This window comes from Taeniopygia guttata, chromosome 1A, assembly GCF_048771995.1.
Source record: "Taeniopygia guttata chromosome 1A, bTaeGut7.mat, whole genome shotgun sequence".
NCBI lineage: Eukaryota > Metazoa > Chordata > Aves > Passeriformes > Estrildidae > Taeniopygia > Taeniopygia guttata.
Window position 1 is genome coordinate 2772947 of NC_133025.1, and position 23794 is coordinate 2796740.

General features: G+C 47.7%; 1 protein-coding gene across 3 annotated transcripts in view; it reads left to right on the forward strand.

Moving 5' to 3' along the window:
- Positions 1-23794, forward strand: part of PLXNA4 (plexin A4) — a 467181-nt gene that overhangs the window by 352760 nt on the left and 90627 nt on the right. For all 3 annotated transcript variants that reach the window (XM_072918513.1, XM_030289996.4, XM_041720978.2), the window contains exons 8-10: positions 1723-1822; positions 4851-4965; positions 21203-21403. In XM_072918513.1, coding sequence (XP_072774614.1) covers positions 1723-1822; positions 4851-4965; positions 21203-21403 — 416 coding nt within the window. The remainder of the gene's footprint in view (positions 1-1722; positions 1823-4850; positions 4966-21202; positions 21404-23794) is intronic.

The window sequence follows — 23794 nt, forward strand, 5'->3', positions numbered from 1 at the left end:
CTATAAAAACCTTGACCCTGCTATCACCTCTGTGAAACACAGAGAGGATGCTGCCGATTTTTGTCCTTGGCTTCCTGTGAAAATTTACTGTAAAATTTGCCTCTGGGGATCCTCAGACCCCAGAAAATGAGGTGACATGAACTGCCACCATCACCTCTGCTCTCCTTGAGCTGCACAGAGCTTCTCTGCTCTCCACTGCAGTCCCAAAACAAGCTCTCAGGACGTTGTCACCACTTTCAAGTCCCTCTGAGTTATCAGTCAGGTTTGCTTACCAAGACAGGCACCAGAAATTCTTTCCTTGGTATAGAACATCTGTCTCAGGCCAGGCTATCATCAACCAGCAAACAAAAATTGCAGTGAAAGGTGGAGACAGGACAACAGGGAGAGATATATCTGCTTTCAGGGCACCTGCAGCTTTTCTCAGCTTCAGAGCTGCTGCTCTGCACCTCTGCAAAAACCAAGTTCTGCCCACAGTGCCAAGGCTGGATTTGAACCAAAGGATGTGTGACTATCCCACCTGAGACCATCCAATCCTCATATCCTGGTTTAAAACCCCTGCAAGACACTGGCAAAGTCCAGATGGGCAGCAGGACCAAGCACTGGCAGCAAGATGTGTTCAGTGAAGTGGGTGGGGTGTGTGTGCCCCAAGGTGGGTGGGTGAGCATGAGCTCGTTGTTGTCACCCCTTGTCAAGTTTGCTCTGGCCTCATTGATTAATGAATCATTCAGGTGAGGAGGAAAATTATGCAATTATAGACCGGTTTGGGTTGGAAGGGCCTGAAAAATTATCTCATTTCAACCCCTTGCCATGGGTAGGGACACATTCCACTATCACAGGTGGATCCAAGCCTCATCCAGCCTGGCCTTGGACACTTTCAGGGATCCGGGGGCAGCCACAGCTGCTCTGGGCAACCTGTGCCAGGGCCTCCCCACCCTCACAGGGAAGGATTTCTTTTTAATATCCCATTTAAATCTTCCCTTTTTCAGTTTAAGACCACTCCTCCTTGTCCTAGCACTCTGTGCCCTTTTATAAATAGCAGGGAAAGGGCCACCCAGGTAAATCTTGAATTAAACCTGGGTCACTGCACCCACTGGTTACCCTCTCTGAATTGTGGAAAGAAGCAGCAGCTGACTTCCCAGCTTGGGAGCAGTGGGAAAAGGGATGGGGAAATGGTGTGGAGGAGCTGAGGTGGAAAAGGAAAGCTACAGAAATGGGTGGATCCCCCTGGAAGTGCAATGGATTTCACATCTCTCACACTGACACGGGTTCTTTGCAGCCACAGGCTGAGGGGAATGGAGCTTGGGGTGAGTGGGGTGAGTGAACATGGAATGTCCGCATGCCCTTTTTTTCTGGGAACGTTGAGTGAACCAGCAGTATGGAGCAACATTAAGGACAAAATTATATTTTAATGGCCTGCAAATCCCAGACGTCTGCGCTCATATTCTTTGGGCTTGGCTTTTCTAATTGATGAATGCAGTCACCACATTTTTGAAATTAGACCTGCTGTCACCCTCCAGTCCAGACACTGCTACCAGGCACAATAATTTCCAGTGGCAAAGATGTACTGTGGGAGAACTGAGCTCTAGAAGGATTTTATACCCTTTCTACATCTACTGAGGAGAGCCCAGCCAAGGTGCTGTGGGACAGGCTGGTGGCCTGGCCAACAGGGCTGAACTGGGCTAACAAAGCAGTCACACCCTGATGTGCCTATTTTGTCCCCAGGTGACCATCACATTGTCCAGCTCCAGCTCAAGTCCAAGGAAACTGGGATGACCTTTGCCAGCACCAGCTTTGTCTTCTACAACTGCAGCGTCCACAACTCGTATGTTCATTTCCTTTGGTGCCAGTTTCTCATGTGTCCCTCAGGAAGATGTTAAATGTGGAGGTGACCAGGGCTGGGGTCACTTGTGTGGTGGCCAGAATGGTGGGTCCCTCCTGACATATCTCAGAGTGTGGGGACCACTTTTTCTGAAGCAGACCATCAAATTAGGAGCAATTTGCCACAGAATTGAGTCAAAACTGAATTGTGCCTTCAGCACATGGCCCCCTTATCTTTCTATTGTTCATTTTTTTTGTGGATTTTTGGCTCCTCATATGCATCCCCAACCCTCATCCACTCTGCCAGTCCCACCAGCAGCCTGCCCCAGATGGTTAGCATAGACTTGAACCCTCCAATCTGGAAAAATAAAATTTATTTTTCCTTCAGGATGTGCACTGAGCCCAGCTGATTCCCTCAAGACCACGTTACCCATGATGTGAGAGTCTTCCCTACCTCACACACTATTTTCCTGGGGTTTAGCTGCCACCCAGGGCTGCTCAGGAGCTGCCCCAGTGGAGCAGACCCAAAAATCCCTACAGAAAGATGTCCTTGCAGCAGGCTGATCCAGCCCTGAGCAAGGCTGAGTGGCTCTGTCCCCACCACTGAGCCATCAGAAGTGCCAAAAGCAGATAATTACTGTGGCTCAGCAATTCACAAGGAAAGGCAAATCTTATTTCCGTGTTCCTGCTGCTTTGACAAACAGTGTCAGAAAGCAAGTGTTGAGGGAGGGGGGAGAGCAGCAGAGATGGTGCTGTTAAATATTTATGGCATGTTTTGGTTTCTTACTTGACAAACTATAATACGCTATCCATTTTTAATTCGATGTATCAGAGCAAGCACTTGTTACCAATTTGAAGAATAAGTTGCTGTACCAGAGCTGAGAGTGGATTGGGGTTGAGCAAGATTTCCCAGAGACAGGAGAGAGGGGGTGTGTCAGCCTGTTGGGCTCACACAGGAGCTCTGGAGTTTTTCTCTCCTGCCCATTAAAAACCCAGTGGCGTATAAGGATCAGAATTTACTTCCCTGAAGTCTCCTCAAGGCACCCTCCAGGTACTGCAGCTGCACAGAATCATAAAATTGTTATGTTTGGAAAAGCCCTCTAAAATTGTTAAGGTTGGAAAAGCCCTCTAAGGTTGGGCCCTCTAAAAGTTAAGAATGGAAAAGCCTTCGTAGAATCATAAAATTGTTAAGGTTGGAAAAGCCCTCTAAGATAACCAAGCCCAAGTCAACCAGCACCACCACCCTGGTCACCATTAAACCTTGTTCCCAAGTGCTTTTTAACACCTCCAGGGATGGTGACTCCACCACTGCCCTGGGCAGCCTGTTGCAGTGCTTTACAACTCTTTCCATGAAAAAAAAATCCGAATATCCAATCTAAACCTCCCCTGGTACAGCTTGAGGCAGTTTCCTCTCATTTTGGCACTTGTTACCTGAGACAAGAGCCCGATCCCCCTGGCTGTCCCCTCCTGCCAGGGACTTGTGCAGAGCCACAAGGTCCCCCCTGAGCCTCCTTTGCTCCAGGCTCAGCCCCTTCCCAGCTCCCTCAGCCTCTTCTGGTTCTCCTGACCCTTCCCAGCTCGCTCAGCCACTCCAGACCCTTCCCATCTCCATTCCCTTCCCTGGACACCCTCCAGCCCCTCCAGGTGTTTGTTGTGAAGGTCTCCAGAGTGTGAATGACCAGGATTGTGCAGAGAGCTGGGTTTGGGTGCTGCTGAGCAGACATCACATTAAATTTAAAGGGAAGTGTGATGTAGGCCCAGCTAGTGCTGTAACACAACCAGGGGAGGTGTTTGCACCTCTGACTGCACAGCCCCTGGGGCACAGGAGAGCAAAACCTTGTAAGATGGAGGGAATGGCTCTTTCCTGCACCCAGAGTAGGTGATGCCCTAAATATTCCCAGGTATTTTCTCCAGTAGTCTTTACTTCTCTTCTGACATAAAAAATATGAGTTAATATGTTGTCAGGTACCTCATCACCCTGATCAGAACTCGCACCAATAAACCTGTGGGACACAGAGGGAGAAAATTCCCTGCTTCATCTTTGGTTTGCTGGCTTTGGTACATCCCAGCTTGTCTCTGGCCTCTGTGTCATATGTGGCAGAATTAACCAGACTGGATTGTTGGCGCCCAGGGCAGCCAAAATACAATAAATATTTATTATTCTTCTAGTTGCAATGACATAAACGCAATCTAAATTATTTAATCATTTGAGACATTCGAGATGCCAGTGACAACCAGCTCAGGTCAGAGCAAATCCAGCACCATCCTGCTGGTGCTGGGTCAGTGCAAAGCCTGTGTCCTCCTGAAAAAGCAATGTTTTCCAGGCTGTGCTTCCCTCTGGGAAAGGCTGTTGGGTGGTAGGAGGAGGAATGCTTTGGAAGGTTTTCATTTTGATTTTTGTGTGTTTTTTCCTTTCTTTTTCCTTTTATAGTAGTATAGTAGTGGTAGCTTAATAAAGTTTTTTTTCCTTGTTATTAAGCTTGGGCCTGCTTTGCTCTGTTCTCGATTGCATTTCACAGCATTCAATTGAGAGATTGCATTTTCATGGGGGCACTGGCTGCCTAGAACAGAGGCTGGACAGAGTTAGAGAATAAAGAGGGGATTTATTAAAGGCCTTCAATGGATAGATGCAGTGCAAGAGCCTGGCAGAGGCTACACCCAAGATGGACCCAAGTGGACCCAAGATTAACAACGGTGACGAGTTTTTTGGGCAGATATAAGTTTGGCCTATTGGCATATCAGGGATTAATTGTCCAGTTACACCTTCAGGTGGTGAAGTCACATTCCCCCAGTTTGCTCTTCCCAATTCACTTCTGTTTGTGCTTTTTGGGGTGAGGTGTCCTTGGTTCTCAGGCCCAGAGGGATTGTTCTGTCTGCCCGAACTGTGAGGAGAGCTCCAACACTGCATGGAGTTCAGAGTTACACACTAACGCAGCACAGGGTCTGGGAAACATAAAATCTTTATTTTATGGATGCTGAAGGCCTCACCAGGACCCAGGTGGCCGAGTGATTGCTCTCTGTGCCTGTTGCAGGTGCCTGTCGTGCGTGGAGAGCCCCTACCGCTGCCACTGGTGCAAGTACCGCCACGTGTGCACCCACGACCCCAGCTCCTGCTCCTTCCAGGAGGGACGAGTCAAGATGCCTGAGGTAGGCACGGGGACAGGGAATGCCCAAGGAAAGTCTGGGATGCTCAGGGCTGATGTCACCTTGTCAGTCCATAAAGTCTCCTCCACCTCCAGTCCCACCCTTTCCCTCCTCTGCTCGCCCTCCCCTCTCCCTCTGCGGGGATCTCCTCTCCCCTCTGCTGATCCCTCCCTCCTGTGCCCCACAGGCAGTGTAATGTGGGAAATGAATTTGTAAAAAATTCTCAAAGCCTGACAGAAGGCTGGAGTAGGAAAGACATTGCTGAGAGAAATGGAGCTAGAAACAAGTTTCAAATCAGACTGGGTCCTTTGGAGAAATAGAACTGTGAAAGATGCACTGTAGTAGGACCCACGAGGGGGAATTTTAGAGGATTGGCTTTAAGGCATTGACAGCATGGTGTGGCTAAAGCTGACAGACCAAAAAACACTTATAATGTATTATAATTAAGAAATAATTGGCTTCTGATTGTGATGGTGTGAATTATAACATCTGTATTGTCTCACCCTTCACGAGGCTGAAAATGGAATAAAGGTTTTTAAAACACCTCTCAGCTGCCCCATCTCTGGGTCAGAAAAATGCTTAATCCAACAGTGTGTGACCTTGGAAACTCATCACAAACTCCTGGCACCAAAGGTTTGGGAAGGATGGGAAACCTCCAGGAGAGAAGGAGGTTACCTACCCCAGGCTGCTGAGACCTGGGGAGGATTTAGGGCTTTGGCCATGGGTTCAGCAGATTCCAGCTGTGTTTGGAACACCTTTGGGGCTCTGTGGATTTGGTGCCTAATGGCAGATGCATCCAACTGTCCCCCAGATTGCCACTGACTGAGCTGAACTGGAGCTTGGTTCTTAGTGCAGAGCTGCAAATGTGCCTGGCTGGTTTTGTAACCAAGGAGCCCTTGCAGGCAAGGAGAATACAAATAGGATGCCACTTAATTCCTTCCTGATCCCACATGTAGTGTCTTTATACTGCTGTGACATTGCCATTCCCTCCCACCCCTTCTGTAAATGCTGGTTGAGCTGTCACATTTGTGCTGGTTGAGATGTCCTGCATCAGACATCCTGACCTGCTCTGGCACTGGGAAAAGCCATAAATACTCGTGAGTTCTCCATCTACCAGGATTCAGGATTTTCTGTAGAGTTACTGGAAAACGTGCTGAGGAGCTGGAGGGTTTGATACCCTCAGCTTGGTGGTGGAGGGGTGAGGAAAGGCAGCCCAGGGTTATTCCAAAGCCTTGTCACACTCTGGCCAGTCCTGCTGGCCACAGATTTCTGTCCCGTCCACTCCAGGCACTGTGGGAACCTAATTTTCTTTCTGGGACACTTTGTCTCAGTTTTCCACTGTGCAGTGTCACCACCACCAGCCCTGCTCTCCTCTGGTGTGCCTCATGTACCAAGCACAGGTCTCACCTTCCCAGCTCCCACCTCTCCTCCCTGCCCAAAGTGAAATTCCTACAAACCTCAGTGGATCTCCTGATCCACCAGAAAGGAGATCATGAGAATCATCCCAGTTTCTTAGGGAAGGCACAGGGGATGACACAGCCTCTTTGCTTTGTCCTCTCTGAGATGTTGCTCTGCAGAACTGGGGAGGAAGCAGGAATTAATCAAACTCTGCCTGTTTTTAGCTTTATCACCTCTCTTCTGTTTCTGAAAGATGTCCTCTTCAGGAGACAGCTCCATTCTGGGGGGCTTTGTCAGCAGAGTTTGCTTTTCCTCTCTTCTACCCCCTTTAAGAGAGAATTCCCTGCTAAGCTTTGTGTGCTCCCTTTCTCATCTTGTAAAAGTGAGATTTTTCATGGCAGCAGGAAGAGGCACAGCCCTGACCTTGGAGCACTGATCTACAAGGCAATGACAGCATCATGGATGTTACCCTGGTCATTGCTAATGGGGGCTGCAGAATTTTTGTGCCTTCTCAGGGCACAAATGGGATCTGATTCCCCTGGGATACAACATTTAGAATAATCTGCTAAGCTCAGGAGTTGGTTTTGCTGTCTGCTCCACAGAGGAAGGATTGGAATGACAAAATCTGCAAGGATAAAGGCCTTGCAACTCCCAAAACTTTCAGAGCTCGTTTTGTGCCTGGCTGTATGAGAAATGCCCTTCATCTTCAGGGTCCTTCTCATTCCTTCTGTGTGCTTGTGGCTCTCAAGGGCTGGGGAAGGATGGCATCACAAGTACCCTCTGACAAACAGATTTACAATCACTCTGTGGCCAGAAAGGTTGGGTTTTTTGATTTTTTTTTTTTTTTTTTTTTTTTTGTAAAATGGCACTTTGAAGGAATATCTATCTGCCACATTTCTCTTGAAAGCCATCTTCTCACTGACTCACTGCTCACCAAAACTTCCACTGCCTATTTTCCACTGTCACCTGTAATTCTATCATTTTCTGTCCTGTGCACTTGAATTGATTCTCTGAACAATAAAAACCACTCAGTACCTTGAAGAAGCCAAGCCTGGCTCCTCATTGCCAGCCCAGACCTTCACCTGCTCCTGGTGATGCAACGTGTCTCACTTGGTTGACAAGACCCAGGTCTGTTCCTGTCCTCAGCAGAGCTCAAAGTGCACCTTCACCTTGAGTGGCTCTATTTTCACTGGCCTCTCATATCCATTCTCCTTTCAGTCCTTTCGTCTATCAGCATTTGGAGGCCTGGAGGATGAGGAGAGGGAAAGATTTGCCACCACCCAGGCATGAGTACCTGCTTGTTGGAATCTGTGGTATTGATGATTGTGAGATTGTAGAAAGTCTCTGTCTTTCAGCCCCACTGCCAAAGAAGAAGCCATAATTGGTCTGTGCTGGTTTCAAGGTTGTTTATTCTGTTTATCTCTAACATGTTCTGCTGCCCTGCCGCAGCTCTGTCCTGCAGGGCAGCGTGTGGGGCTCTGCCCTCAGTGGGATGGTACAAACATTAAATACCACAAACTACCTGTGCTGGATTTACAATAACGTGCCAATATCTGTCACCTACGTTGGACAGTGTGTCCCCAGCCTAAACCAACAGAAAAATGCCAACACCACAGTGAAACATGGAGGACATGAAGAAGGAGAAAAAGGACAAGACACACCCAATTTCCTCCATCTTGTCCCCTTTGGACCCCTCATCTAGAATCCTAAAATTTTACTTTTGCAGCTGTGCCACACTTAATTATTACTTATAGCAAACACTCGGAGATGGTAATTCACCCTGTAAGATTGAAAACTCTTTTCCATGGACAGAGATCACAGACAGTGTCTCTGGGGGCTCTGTCCAGGGGGGTTCCTGACCCCTGCCAGGGTCCCAGACCTGCCAGGGCAGCCAGAGGGAAGCTCTGGATTCCCACACCTGCTAAGTAAATAATGAAGAGTTGCTGATGGGAAGCATGGGGTGGTTGGACCATCCCATTTGCTGTCTCTCCATGAGTTTACTGAGCAGATTAACTCAGGCATCTTCCCAAAACAAATATTGGTGCTACTCTGTCACATGGACCCATGCCAGAAACTCCTTCCCTCTGGAGCCATCAGTGCTGGCACACCAAGCTTTCACCCTCCCCATCACTGTGGCCTTCACCTTCTCTTGCTATGCTCACCCTCAGGTGATTTTTTTTTCTCTGTTTGCCTGTACAACCTCTTGCCATCCTGTGGGAAGAGGCTTCTCACTGTCCAGATGGCCTGGGCTGCTAGTGGGCTCATTTGGGCTGGCACCCCTCACCCCTGGGCCAGTCTGGAGTGCTCTCAAAGGAAGGCTGTGCCCTTGTGTCTTCCTGACTCCATCATTTCCTTAGTTTGCCTCTCAAGTTTCTGGAATCCCACAGGCTCAGCCTTTCATCTCGGCCTTATTCATGTTCTCTGTGAGCATCTTGGAGTTTTTGCTTGTATTTCCTTGTAGTGTGAGTTGCTGGTTAGTGCAGGATGTATGCAAGACTGATCCAGAGGGACAGCAGAAAGGCTTTGGCTGTGACCCACATTGTCCAGAAATGCTGTTATTACCTGCCATCCAAGGGCAGCCTTTGAATTGCCTTGTGGATGGCTGGGATCAGCCAGCCCCGGGCTGGGAATGGCAAAACAGAGATGGAGAAAGGACAGACAATGCCTGTTCCCTCTCCATCAGCTCTGAGATATGACTTTCTTACCTGCCACTTGTCAGGTGAATCAGTTCTGCCTGTAGCAGATCTGGATCAGCCTCTCTGGGAGCTTTGGGAAAGCCCAGGTTTGCTCCAGTGAAGAGCTCCAGCTTAGTCATAAAGCAGGAGTATTTATGATTATGGCACTGATCTTAATCACAGAGGGTTCATTATGTCCCCAGATGATTTGTAGAAGAAATGCTTCACCTTGGTGTGTAATTTCCCTTTACAGCAGGTTTTTGAAAGCCAGACCCACTCACTTGAAATATACTGAGTGACTCCTTGCTTTAGAAAGGGGAGCTGATATTGTTGTTACTGAGGCAGGAAGGGAAAGCACAAGGGAAAAAAGGACATTTTAATACTGGAGTGGATTGTTGTTGCTGCTGTTGTTGTTTTTCCCAAACAGCTGATGGCAAAAGTGGAGAGAATTAATTTCAGAGATAGAAGGGAGTGGACTTCTGGGGATTTTTCTTTGTCATCCTGTCTCTGCTTTTGACATCTGCTGCTGACCAGAGCTAAACTCAGAGTGCAGGCTCAGAGTCTGAGCACAAAGCATTGCATTGCAGGTTCCCACTCTGAGGTCAGCCCTTACCTGACACAGTCCCCAAGCAAGAGAGCTCAGCCACTTCTTCTGTAAGTGGGCAAGGCAGTAAACAAGAACTGGGGGAAACTGAGGCAGGAGGTGTAAAACAATGGATTTGAGGGTCTCCAGTGGACAGGGGCTATAGAAACAACATCTATCTCCTTATATCAATTACCCATTGCTGATTGCCTCTTCTGTCTTGTCTCCATTCAGATCTGCTCTGATCCAGGGAGAAGTTTTCATGTCGATGTTTCTGTATAAGGAAGGGATGCTGGGATAGCCTGCTTGAGCTGATTGGATAAAGGAATAAATCTTTTATTTGTGCCTTTTTCTCTATGATGAACATTATCTTGTTCCAGGCCTTGAAAGGATTTTAGCTTTGTGTAAGGGAAAAAAGAGGGGGAAAAATGACACAAGCCAAAAGCAAGCCTAGATAACAAATCTGTTATTCACCACGTTTAACAGATACATAATAATTTAATTACCTTGAAGGAGGTTTTCATCTTTCCCTGCTCAGCCAACATGTGCGTGCATGTGTTTTTCTTTCTCCCCCAAACAAGCCTTTCATTAAAAGGATTTTCATCTGTGCCTAAAAAGGGAAGAGAAGAAAAGATCTCACACCGAGGTGTTTTATGTTGAGTTGTACGTGCTAATGACAGCAAAGCCCACATAAAAGGAACGACTGCTTCAAATATTCGTTTGTTAGGAGTGATGGGGAGCCCTGTGAGCTGCGTGCTGGTGAGCAGCTGCCGAGGAGCAGAGCATGGCTTTGCTCCTGCCTTGGGCCAAATCAAGAGCTGTCCTGGTGGCCTCTGTCACCACTGCACTGATTTAGCTCTGCCTGGCTGCTGGTCCTTCTTGGGAAGGTGTTTGTTGGGAAAAGGGCTGGAAGGAAGAGGGGGAAAAGAAGGTGGAGAGTGATGATGCTTGAACTGACAGGAGTCTAAGAGGCGTTTGGATAACGTCCTTAATAACAGGCTTTAAGTTTTTGTTAGTCCTGAAGTGGTCAGGAAGTTGGGCAGGATGGTGGTTGTAGGTCCCTTTGAACCGACAATACAATATTTTATTCTGTTCTGCTCTATTAGGTCCCTTTGAACTGAAAACTATTCTATTCTATTCTATTCTATTCTATTCTATTCTATTCTATTCTATTCTATTCTATTCTATTCTATTCCATTCCATTCCATTCCATTCCATTCCATTCCATTCCATTCCATTCCATTCCTATCCCATCCCAATTTATTTGTTTCATGTCCATGTTTCCTCATCATGGACTTTGTAGTGAACTCAGCAGTGCCTTCCCCATCCTGCTGCTCCGTCTCAGACTCAGAGGGGACTTTGCCCCAAGGTCTCCAAAACCAAGACAGGTTTCCAGGCCCTCCAAACGTCCTGCTTTTGTCCTTTTTCCAAGGTGCAGAGGGAAGTCACAGCACCCACCTGCTCCCAAAATGCACTCCAGTGACCTGGGTGGCTGCACTGGGGAGGGGACAGAGGACCTGCTGGGCCATCAGGTGAGCATGGCCAGCTCCTTGCTCCCTTGCATCAAAAACCCTTCTGGTGATGCATCTTCAGCTGTTGCTGTGGCAACTGCTCGGCTTTCATCCCTCTCCTCTTTCCAGCTTCACTTAACCCATCTAGAGAGGCGACTGCTGGAAGCCTCAGCACGGGATAAACCCAGCCCTGCCCAGATGAATGCACCTCTCCTTTCTCAGGGGCTGCAATGACAGCTCCAGCCAGGCCAATCCCAGAGCTCCAAACCCTTTCCTGGCTTGGCAATTATCCCTTCATTTATCCTGGCACCTGTCTGTCATTAAGGGGAAGGTGTGAGGTGGAGTTTCTATGGCAACTGCAGGCAGCTTGCTGGGCAAGGCAGGGGTGATGCCTTGAGAATCTGACCTAGAGCAGAGGCTGGGCAGAGCTAAAGAATAAATTTGGGATTTATGGAAAGGATCTCCTCCATGGATCCACCTTGGGCAGCACCAGAGCCCAGCCAAGGGCTGCACCCAAATGAACCAAAATGGCCCCAAAATGCACGAGCGCTCCCGGGGGCTCTCCCTGGGATCAGTTCTGCTCCATTGGCACCTTGGAGTTCATTGTCCCATTCCAGCTTTAGCCCAGGCAGTCCCACCCTGCTTGTTTTTCTCTCTCCAGCCCACGGTGTTTGTGCTCCTGGGGCTGAGATTTGGATCATTTGTCCTTGGTGCCCAGCTGGAGCAGGAATTGTTTTGTCTCCCTGCTCTGTGCTGAGAGCTCACCATCCCATAATGTGAAGCTCAGACCCACACACTAAAGCAGCACAGAATTTGAAAAATATAAAAGCTAAAACCTGAGGCATCAAGGGCACTGGCAGCTACCCCATTTTGTGGCACCTGCAGCACAGGGGGTTGGTATTTAGCATTTATTTCACTCCTAGAAGGGTTTCCAAGGATATATGATGGAGCTTGATCTGCTCTGCATCATGTCCAGGGAAGGCAGGGGTAATCCAGGAGGAGGCTGCAGCTGATGGTTTGGATCCAGCTGTGCCTTGGGACTCCTGGTGGTTTGGCATTTCAGGCTGTGGCATTTCAGCCCCCATCCATCATTACAGCACTTTCCCAGAAAAGGAGATGTGTCCTGTAGTGGGTACATCCTCTTCAGAGGGGGTGCTTCAGATAATGATGAGAGGAAATTAAATACAGAAAATGGAGGCTGGACAAAAAGCTCCCCTTTGTTCAGGGAGTCTTGTTAGAGCATGAAAATGCTGCTCAGAGCCAGCGTCACAGCCACAGATTTGATTTCAGCAGATGAGAGTTGTATTTCTGACTCTGGGCTGGCTTGGACACGTCCACCTTTCCATGCCCCTGATTCCCTCACACCTTCTGATTTGGGTAAGCACTTCCAGTAAATAGGTGCTTGTAGCATCTTTAGTTCCTGGAGCTGTGCTCTCACAGTGGGGGCTGCTCATGAGAAGCCTTTGAGCACGTACAAACAAATTTGATCATTTGCTGTTTGCCAGTCATGGTGACTTGTGCTGAGGTGAAGAAGAAGAAGAAGAAGAAAAGTATGAAGAGGCTTATTCTTTTATTTTTGGGTATCTTTTGCCATCTCTGAGCCTTTCTGTCCTGCAGTCAGCCAGCTGGCAGGGGAAAAGGCTGGTAACTTGTTCCATTTCTGCAGTAACTTTCAGCAGAATTTCAAAGATGTATTAATTCTTAGAATCATAGACTGGTTTAGGTTGGAAAGGACCTTAAAGCTCATCTCATTCCAATGCGCTGCCATGGGCAGGGACACCTCCCATATCCCAGGTTGTTCCAAGCCCCATCCAGCCTGGCCTTGGACACTGCCAGGGATGGGGCAGCCACAGCTTCTCTCGGCAACCTGTGCCAGGGCCTCATCACCCACAGAATAAATAATTCCTTCTTAATATATATATATAATCTATCTAATATCCAGTCTATTTCTGATCATTATGGTGGTGGATCTTCAGGAAATCTGTCCTGATGCACAACAGCTCCACCCTTCCTTCCACCTCTCACCAAGACCTCCAACCAAACCACCAGAGGATCTGAGAAATGATGGGAAAGGGTTTTCTGAGAGCAGTACATCCTACCTTAATGCACATCTTGTTTTCTTAGAGCTCAGCCTCACCTTGTGAGTGACTAATCAAGGACCTGCTTGTGTGATTTCGAGGAGCAACTCAGGGAGCTTGGTTGGAATGAGAGATACAAGAAACATCTGACAGTATTGTGTCCCCGCTGTTTTTCATAACAGTTGGGCTGCTCATTTTTGTCATGCAGGATTATCTATCCCACAGGACAGAGTGATCTCAGAATGCAGCAGGGTAATGTTCATCTGTCCCCGCCAACACAGCATCCTTGAAAAAACACTGGCAAGAGCTTCTGTTGTTTTGAAAGCCTAGCTCAGTGCAGTGCTATTGTAATGCCTCAAGTGGCTACAGGGTTTTCTGGCTCTCTGGATATCTATCAGGATGGCTGGGATCCCTGTGGCACCCTGCAGTCTGAGGGAGGCAGGACAATTCCCCATTCAGACAGCCCAGGGTGATGTCTTGGCTTGGAAGAATTTGCTTTTCTCCATTGTAGCATCAGCTGCATTCACTGCTCTGGGGGCTGGCCAAGGAGGAACACTCAGGATGTTGAGGCTGCAGATAAGAGGTGAGGTTGGAATGTGTCTCCTGCCTCCATTGGGGCATCTCCAGGAGCCCACACCCTCCTCCCCTGCCTGCTCTTTGAGCGTGAGTCCATTTGCTTTGGCTTGGGTGTTATCTCATGCTGCTGTGGATCTCGGGGAGGGAGGGGATGATAAGAGCTGTGATATCGTGGTCCTGACCTTCCCACTGTGGAAGCCAAGCTATGCTGATTCCCTGTGCTTCCGTCCTGGTTTCTAAAGGAAGTGGGTTTGCATCAACATGACCTCTGTGCAACCTCCAGCCCATCTGTTCCTCTGTCTCCTCCACCCACTGCCAAACTCACTGACCATTCTGGGCCTCCTTGGGCCAATGTCTGGAGCTCTCAAAGTCCCAGAGAGTCTGGAGTTCTCCAGTTCTTACTGACTCTGTAAAAAATTCACAGCTTTAGAGGAGAAATAGGCTTTCAAGCCTCTTAGGAAGAAAGCTCTACAGCTTGGGCTCAACCCTTGTTAGACCCCAGAAATCCTCATAGGTAAGGGTTGTCATGGGAATGCCTCCCACTTCTGAGGAATTCTTGGTTGGATAATGTTCCTTATGCGTGCCAAACCCATTTCTTGACACTGGTTAATAATGAACTTGGTTGAGGAGTGACAGGTCAATGTCATTATTGTAGAATCAGAGTGATTTGGGTTGGAAGGAACCTTAAACATCATCTAATTCCAACCCCTCTGCCATGGGCAGGAACATACATGGATGTTCTTGAGGCCTTCTGGTAGAACTCCTTATAGAAGGACAGAAGGCTGGCTGGGAAGGGTGCAGATTTATATAGGCACAATTAGAGAAAGAATTAATTACTGTTTTAAGAGCTGCCTGTGCTCTGCTCCATGCCTTCCACATCTTTGCACAATCCAGTTTTCCTGTGTGAGTTGTTTGGAAGAACTCTCTTAATAAACCAGGGTTTTCCTTTAACAAAAGACAGATTTTCATGTAAATACATGGCTTTCTTGTCTCTTGCACACACACCACCTTCCTCAATGCACATATTCATATTATTTATGATTTCCAAGCTCAGGAAGCATCAGGACTGTGGTTGCTCACATGTCCCCAGTAGCCTCTTTCCAGCGAGCAGATGGACCTCATGACAAAACCATCGACTATTTTTGTCACTAGTCCACTCCCCTAATCCAGTGACCAGAAGGCTCCTGCTCTCTGGATCATTACTTCTCCTTCTGAGAGTGTGTCAAAGCAGCAAAGGGCTGAAAGAAAGCTAATGTTGTGTCTCTATTTAAAAAGGATAAATGTGGCGCTTGGATAATTATGGCAGCCTGACCTTGATCCTCGTGAAATAATGGACCGGCTAAGAAAGACTCTATTAATAAAGAATTAAAGTAGGGTAAAATCATTAATGTTCATCAGCAGTGATGTGTGGACTGACTTCAGAGGCAGAACAGTCCTGGGTTAGGATCAAGCTCTCAACAGACCTGGGTCATTTCCCAGCACTGCCTGCATGGCCTTGGGGGAATCACTTTGCTCCCAATCAGCAGGAGTGGGCAGTGAGCCATGGCAGGGACGGTTGGTTATCTTCATTTAGATCCTGCTTTTGAGCAGCCACTCTCTGGTGATCAGCATCACTCATCACTCCCCAGCCTTCACAACACCGAGGCCAAGGACCCAGGGCAGATGAGCTGATGATCTCCTGTCCATCGGTGAGGAGCCTTTGCAAGAGGTCTCCCAGAGAAACTTTGGATGTCCCATCCCTGGAAGTGTCCAAAGACAGGTTGAAGCAACCTGGGATAGTGGAAGGTGTCCCTGCCCATGGCAGGGGGTGGAACTGGATGATCTTCAATGTCCCTTCCAACCCAGCCCATTTTATGGCCTGCTGGTCTCCCTCCAGCTGTGGCATCTGTGCCCTATTCTGTGCAATGAAATGTGCAGCTGCCAGAGTGCACAGAGCTAAAACAGGGCCAAATCTTTTCCCTAGCCCAGTCACCAGCCTCCAGGCCAACCCCCTTTTGCCAGGCACCAGAACCCCTTGAAATGCCTGACAAAAGAGAACTGGAATTTGCTCCTGAGTGTGTGGCAGATTCTTAACTAGAAAGGAGCCACCAGAAGTGACAGAGATGCAGGGACTCAATTATTCCTTTGTTGTCTCTGCAGATGTTTACACTTCCCATAAATCCTCTTGCTTTCTCCTCATCAGCTGCCTTTAAAGTTCGGAGCATTTTCCTCATGTATTATTACTTTTGCTGTGCCAATAAATAAGCACACCATCAATCAAACTAACAACACTGTAAACTTAGGAAGTGCAGATAAAATATATGGTGCATTAAAAAATTCGTTGACCGGGTGAGCTTTTTTCGGAGCTGGTTTGATTGCTGCTGGTGCCGATGTAAATTTGGGGGAAGTATATCCAGAAATTTATGGAGCTTGGATTCCTGCCTACAAGGCATTGACCTGATTCCACTTTATAACATAATAACGTTCCCCAGCACCGTTTGTGTAAATTTTAAATATAATTTTTATGATGCTAAGAATTAGTGGTATAATAATGTAAACACGGCGTGGACTGTAACTCACCCCTTCTCCTCCTGCACTGGGGATGGAGAGCTCCTTGCTGCTTCCTTCTCCAGATTATCCAGGATCTGGGAAGCTGTGCAGGAGTTTAAAAGGAACCAGCTTGGCAGCCCTGGAGCCCTGGGTTTGCAGCAGTACAGGGTGGTGACCCCGTGTGACTGTGCAGAGGTGTGAGAGACAACTTCAGGAAACAAATTCCAGGCAGTCCCCGCTGCCTCTTATTTGTAAACTTTCTTTTTTCCTGTGTTTTAGCCAGGTGAAATCTGATTTCTCCAAAGTTAGTGGAAGGGTAAGGGTTTTTTGCCTCTCTTTTGCCTGTTTTCCCTCTCCTTTTTCTCATTCCTTGCCTTCAATTTCTTTCTCTTTCCTTGGTCTGTTTTCATTTTGATGTTTTTTTAATCTACTTTAATTTACAGAGCATCCAGATGCTGTGGTCTAGATATCTCTATAAAAAACCCAATCCCTGCCTCTCAACTCTTACCCTCTTGACTTGATTACAGCAGAGTGGGCGGGTAAAAGCCAGAGGGAACACAGAGAAAACAGAACATTGCAGCTCGGCAGAGCAGATGAACAAAAGATGTATTTATTTACGTAATATCTGAGTAAATAACATTCTGAGTTTCATTCCCCAAAGGGCCTGAGTGAGTCAATCTTGGTCACCACTTAGATTCACAGTGTGGTCATTCTTTTTTCAGGCAAGATGCCTTGGATAAGGCACAAAGATGGTTGCTAGATGATGGATATTGAAAGGAAAGTCTTAAAAAAAAACCTGTAAAGTTGAGGATTAAGAAATGGGTTTTAATGGCAGAAGAAAAGAGGAACTGGATGCTTTGAGTAATGACGGAATTAGTGCTGGAATGAAGTAAAGAAGGAGCAATGAAGGAATTAGTGGTCTGTTCCTGAATGGAGGTGACTCCTACTCTTCTGGGAAAGGGAAGGTGAAAACCCATTGCCAAGGGTTGAGTTTATTTGGGCAGTGGTGCCCCCAGTACCCTCAGCCCTGGTGAGCTTTACTTTCCTTCCACAGAAAGTGGAGATCCAGCCAATGATGCCAGGGATCATGAGGGAGGAGGATGAAGGAAAAGCTGGAAAGGTTCTTCTGCCCTCTGGGGTTTTTATTGGTCTTAAATCAGCCAGAATTATAGATTATGCCTCACTTTCTTGTGCTGAGTAGCTGCAGGGAGCCTTAGTGCTGGTGTGCCATGTATGATAGGACCACTGAACCCTGTGCAATATCCCAAGGCTGTGAAACATCCCGACATGACTATTCCTAGGAGAGAAACTCGGGGTATTTGATCAGTCTCCAGCCTATACTGGGAAACAGCACAATGAAACCTCCATAAAATCATAACTCTGGATGTATGAAGCACCCCAAAGAAACCAAACTAATTATTTCAGGGCTAAGACCACATGGCCTCAGAGAAGCCTCCTCATCCTCTTCAGCAGCATCCTCACGATGGCTCTCACTGGAGACCAGCTTGGGCTCAGTTCTGATGGAGGCCATAACACACATGTGAGAGAAAAGGTCCTCATATTTCTGAGACTTTTATTATTCCTGCAAGCCACAACAAAACACATTTGCAGGCACTCTATGAGGAGTTATAAATAAAGAAAATTAAACTACCATCGACCCAATGAGTACAGCTTATTTCGTGCAGTGTTTTCACTGCAAAAGCTCTCTGACTTGGTAATTGGCAAAATTTTGGTGATGTGAGGTGTGCATCACTGCTGATACCAGTAATTGACAAGGGTGAAGGATATTATTTTAAATGGACTGACTCATTTGAAAGCATTCAAGAACTGGAATGGAGCTACACACACAAAATGAATCAACAATGATTCTCTGGATTGAGAACCAGCTCCCCTTAGAGTCAGGCAAAAGATTTAATTTATTATATACCAAAGGCAAAAGGAGATGGGATTTTGCCCGTCCTTGGTGCAGTTTTTGGCAGTCTACGATTTTATTCCCCTACATCCTGTGAAAACAGTATTTTTCCAACCTGGATGATGTCTACAGCAAAGGAGAAGGGTGAAAAGAAAGTGTCTCCACTGCAAAATGTCCAAAATAACTCTTTCTTACAAAGCCTTCTGCTTGGCTCTACTCTGGTCAGCTTAATGTTTTACCCTCAAAAATACAAACCTGGCCAGGCACCCAAAGCCTGACACAGGCTGCAATATGAGTTCTGTGTTTGAATCTGAACCCAGAGCCTGGTCCAAGCTCGGAGGTTTTATGCAGTACATCACCCAATGAAATTGCCTTTTCCCCTCCCCGTTTCAATTAGAAAGAACATTAGGTCAATCAGATAAAGCCACATTGGGAGGATTTCCTCTTTATGGCGCTTGCCTCTTCAATTATCTATAATGAACTTCCTCACAGCACTGCAAAGCTTTTTATATGCAAACGAACCCTGTTTTGGGGCTGCCTCAATCACGGCTTGTTAATGAACTTGAAACAAGTGTTATCGGAAAGGTTACAGCACCAGTGGTGGAGGGGGACAGGATAAAGGCACACAAGAAAGACCAGGCTGAAGAGCTGGGATTGGCCTGCAGGTAACAGAGTGGACTATCTCCAGCCTCCATCCCACAGCCCCCATCAGAGGCTTTTCTCTGTGACACATATCAAGTGAAGTGCCCGCTCCTGGGAAACGGCTGCTCGGCGGCAGATAGGGCTTCCCCACCCTCCTGCCCCACTGATTCCCTCTGCCAGTGCATCTCTCTCTCAACCCCTGGAGATGGGGAGGAAAAAAAAACAAGGAAAAGCTGCTGCCGGTGTCTTTCCTTGTGCCAGGAAAAAGAGAGGGAGCTGAGGCAGAGGCCCCAGGACATGTTGTGTGGGTGATGGGGAAGGGTCAGGGGTGTTGAAGGCACCCAAATGGTGTTTGCATGTGGCATCTGCTGGTGTGATCAGTACTAATATAGCCTAGATCACCTCCTTCTTCTGCCCTCTGGGGTTTTTATTGGTCTTAAAACAGCCAGAATTATAGATTATGCCTCACTTTCTTGTGCTGAGCAGAGAGCCTTAATGCTGGTGTGTCATGGTATGGTAGAACCATTGAACCCAAGCTTGGGAAGACTTTTCAGATGATTAAGCCTTGCTCTTTTATCAAGAAAAATGCTTCAGTGACACTTTACCCATTGTGTTTCAGCATTAGGAGCTCCCTGGAGAGATTCCATCACAGAACAGAGCAGCAGTGAGGACGGGGAGTGCTGGAACAGGGTGTAGCTCCTCAATCCTCCCCCCACAAGAGTGCAGAGGGTGACAGTGATAAAGCTCATCCCTGCATTGCAGTACCCCGTGGGTTTTCCACCTCCAGCCCTTCCTCCTTCCAGCCAGCTTAATGGGATGGCCTGTCAGGCCTTGGCAGCACACATCAAGCCAGGCCTTGTGTCAGATTATTTTAGGCAAAGAGCCACTGGATCCAAGGTGGTTCAGCTCCACCCAGCTCCAGTGGCCAGGCGTGGCTGTCCTGGTTCTGGTGCCAGCCTGGGCAAGGCCAGTTGAAGCCCATCAGTGGCTCTCAGTTACTTCCACCATGAGCATCAACCTGTAAGTGCAAGTGAAAAATCATCCATCAGGCTCCTCAGTCTGGCACCCCCTTAGGACAGACCCTCAGATCCTCTTTGGGACTGAGGAAGGTTCTGGACTTCACTGCAGGGATGCATGGGGTGGTTACTGGATTTTCTGCCTGCCCCTGGCCAGGGATGAGCTCACACCCTCCATGTGATGATTGTTGGCTCTTGTAATTCTGTCCCTGCCTGGTGGAACTACAGGTGTTACACATCTGATCCATTCCTTTATCTCCCTCAGCTCTTTGCCTCAGTAAGATGCTCCCACCTTCTACTCTAAAAAGATCCCAGGCTCTCAATGAGCCATAAATTCTACTTTTGAACCCTTCAGTCTCTTTCCCTACTTTTCTGCTCCAAATCAGTAATTTTCCTCCTGCCTTCACCTCCAATTCCCTGTCTCTGCTAGAACCACCTGGACCTGTCTTTGATTTGGGACAGGACAGGCAAAGGCTGCAGTAATTTCCTAAAGAGCTGATGTTGCCCCAGAACCCATGAAAGGGACATCTTGCAGTTGTCTGTGCTGTAAAGAAGCAGAGCATGGCCACTCTGACTAATTAAGCTGTGCTAATTAATGAAACTTTAAATGCAGCCACCTGCTAGGCAGCTTTGGGTGCTCAGAACTCACCTGTGTGAGGGACCCATGAAGAGGCACCACATTAGCAAAAGCCACTTGGCATTTCTCCTTTTGTGAGCCAGTGGAAAGCTTTTCCAAGGGATCTCCATGCTTCTTGCGACAGTTATTTATTGGCAGCTGGGTATAGATTGCTGTAATGAATATTTTTTCCTCTTCTGAGCCAAAATAAATTCTCTTTTTAACAGCCCTGACTCCAGAGTTTCCAACAGGTCTTGCTGGAGCTGTGCCTTTTGTACAGTGGTGTGCTGGCTGTTGGAACTGAAGAATTATGCTCAGATTTTTGCTTTATTCACTTTTATCATGGCATTGTGACTGGGTTAAGTCTGTGGAGAGAACATGATTGCTTTTCTATTACCTGAATAAACAGAGCAGGTATGAAAAAGCACCAGAGATGGCTTCCCTGGCTCCTGGAGGCTGCAATAAGCCAGGGAGATAGGAAAGGAAAGGTCTGTGAAAGCAAGCCTTCCTCACCTGTTTATCTGAACCTTCCCAGGGATGCTCCTTGAATAGCTCTGTAAGAACTATTCTAAGAAACCAAAGCCCAGGGAGTTGCCAAGACTTTGTAATTAGGCGAACTGAGAAGGTTGGGAAGCACCACAAGACTTTTCCTGAGGCTGGGAAATGCAGGTGCTGACTTGGTGAGGTGTCTGCTCTCTCCCCAGGACTGTCCCCAGCTGCTGCAGGCCGAGAAGATCCTGGTGCCCGTGGAGGTGATCAAACCCATCACGCTGAAGGCCAAGAACCTGCCCCAGCCACAGTCGGGCCAGCGGGGCTACGAGTGCATCCTGAACATCCAGGGCAGCGAGCAGAGGGTGCCAGCCCTGAGGTTCAACAGCTCCAGCGTGCAGTGCCAGAACACCTCGGTGAGCTGAGAGGGACACACATGCCCACAGCACTGTCCCCAGGGCATCTGGGGTGGTGTCACAGCCTTTTTTATCTAAATTGTTTGCTCTGGAGGAAAGTTAGTTCAAGGCTTTATTATTATTATTATTATGGAGGCCTTATTGCTCTCCAGAACCACCTGGAGGTTGTGGTGAGGTTGGGGTCTGGCTTTTCTCCCAGGCAGCCACTGACAGGACAAGGGGAAATGGCCTCAAGTTGTGCCAGGGGAGGTTCAGGTTGGATAGTAAGAAAAATTTATTCACTAGAAGAGTGGTTAAATATTGAAATAGGATGAAGGTAGTGGTGGAGTAACCATCCCTGGAAAAGTTCAAACGAGGTGTAGATTTCAAAGCATGGTCTAGTGGGCACGGGGGTGTTCAGTCAAAGGTTGGACTTGATGATCTTGGAGGCCTTTTCCAGCTTTCATGATTCTGTGGTTGTAAACACAGGCAGGAAAAGGTTGGCTGGTAGCTTGAAAATGCCTTTTTTTCTCCTTGGGCTGGTTGGTGCCACCACTCAGTTGTTGCTTCTGCCCCTGGATCCCATCCTCAGGCTGGGCTGGAGCGCCTCAGGCAGCAATATCAGCTTAACCTGCTCATATCCCCATAAAAAGAGGGTCCGGGGGACAGGTGATGATGTCAATGTGAGAGTGAAGGTTATTTTGGGGGAGTTTGATGATGAAACACCATAAAAACAGTCTGACACGTGCCAGCATGTAATGGGTCAGAAAAAGGGTGAGAACACAGAATGCCAGAATGGGTTGGGTTCAAAGGGACCTTGAAGATCACCCAGTTCCAACCCCCTGCGTGGGCAGGGACACCTTGCACTGCACCAGGTTGCACCAAATCCCATCCAAATCCTGGCCTTTGGCTGAATCAAACCTTCCTCCAGCCCTCACATGCCCTTTGAGCAGTCTCTCTGCCCACCTACACTTCCCATCTGAAGTGCAGGACCTGTGAGGTCCTTGCCAGGAACCTGTGTGAGTCGTGACAGCGCTGCCACCACAGCAATGCCACTTTTGGGGACAAACCCAGTCATCTGCCAGCAGCCAGGAGCTGTGCCCACGTGCAGTGGAGATTTTCCAGAGCTTTCTCCACCAGATCCATGTCTCCAGGATATGCATTGAGTCGTTTTCATTGCTGCTACTGTGAGATGATTTATTAGTCAAAGAGCTAATTACAGGCTTTAGCCACTTCACTGCAGCTCTGCCACTCCACGCTGGGCAGTGCTTGTCACAACATATTCTGCTGCATTAAGCAGGGCTGAAGACTACAGGCAGTTCACACATTTTACATCTGTTGCAAACAAGCAACTTCCCAGTCGATGGTCTTTTATTTGTTCCTTTGTCTCCCTCCCTCCCATCTCTCCCTGATTTTCATTACTGGTTAATGACCTGTGAGCATTCAGCTTTCAGGTTAAAAATGGACAGATTTGGAAGTTAAGAGGGTATGGACATTTCCTTTAAAGTATTATTTTAAAATGGTGGAAGCTAAGGGGGAATTGTATGGTTGTGGGCAGAGATTATATCAGTCCAAAGAGTCTTAGCAGGCAAGACAGACTTTTAATGACCCTTTAGAGCCACAAATTCTCTGACACACGTAGGCATTCCAATGAATTATCTCATTTAAGGGGCATTTTAAGCATAGTTGGGCTGAGCAGGAAAGTAACTTCAGCCAGCCCCAGCATCCCACTTTGCAGAACCCAATAAAAGACTGGTTTTGACAGGTAATGGTGATTATTCCCACACTACCTGCCTGCTCCATGAAATTTCCAGTGCCTGGGACCGGAGGAGTGGGGTTTGATGAGTCCCCAGATGGATTTGCTCATAGGATGCCTGAGTGCTGTGGTTGCACCATTTTGACTTTAATGTGTGTTTTCCTAAGCCAAGAACACTCAAGGCTCTGCCAGAGCTGCAGAGGGTGGCAGGGCTGAGCCTCAGGCTGGTGCCAAGGCACTCCATGACCTTACTGCTGAGTGTTGGCTGCAGGATGCTTGTCCTGTGGTTTCTGGTGGCCCAGGTGGATCTCTTTCTTCCCCAGGGAGAAAGGCTCATTTGGGAACAAAATCAACTCTTTTCTATCCTGTTTCTGCTTCTTCTCTCCCTCTGCCCTCCCCTTTCCCTCTCCCTCACTTTCCTCCTTTTTCCTTCCTTTTGCTTCCCTTGTCTTTCCTTTCCTCCCCTTTTCTTCCCCTTCCTTTTAAAGGAGCTTTGACTCTCTGATTTGAAGTCTTTCTTCTTTTTTTTTTTTTTTTTTTTTTTTCCCTGAGAAATGTTATTTCATTGTTGCTTGGAATTTGCCAGACACTGAGAGAAAGAGATGTGGAAGGGAGAGACAGACGAAAGAAAGCAGCATTCAGAGGGATACAAAAAG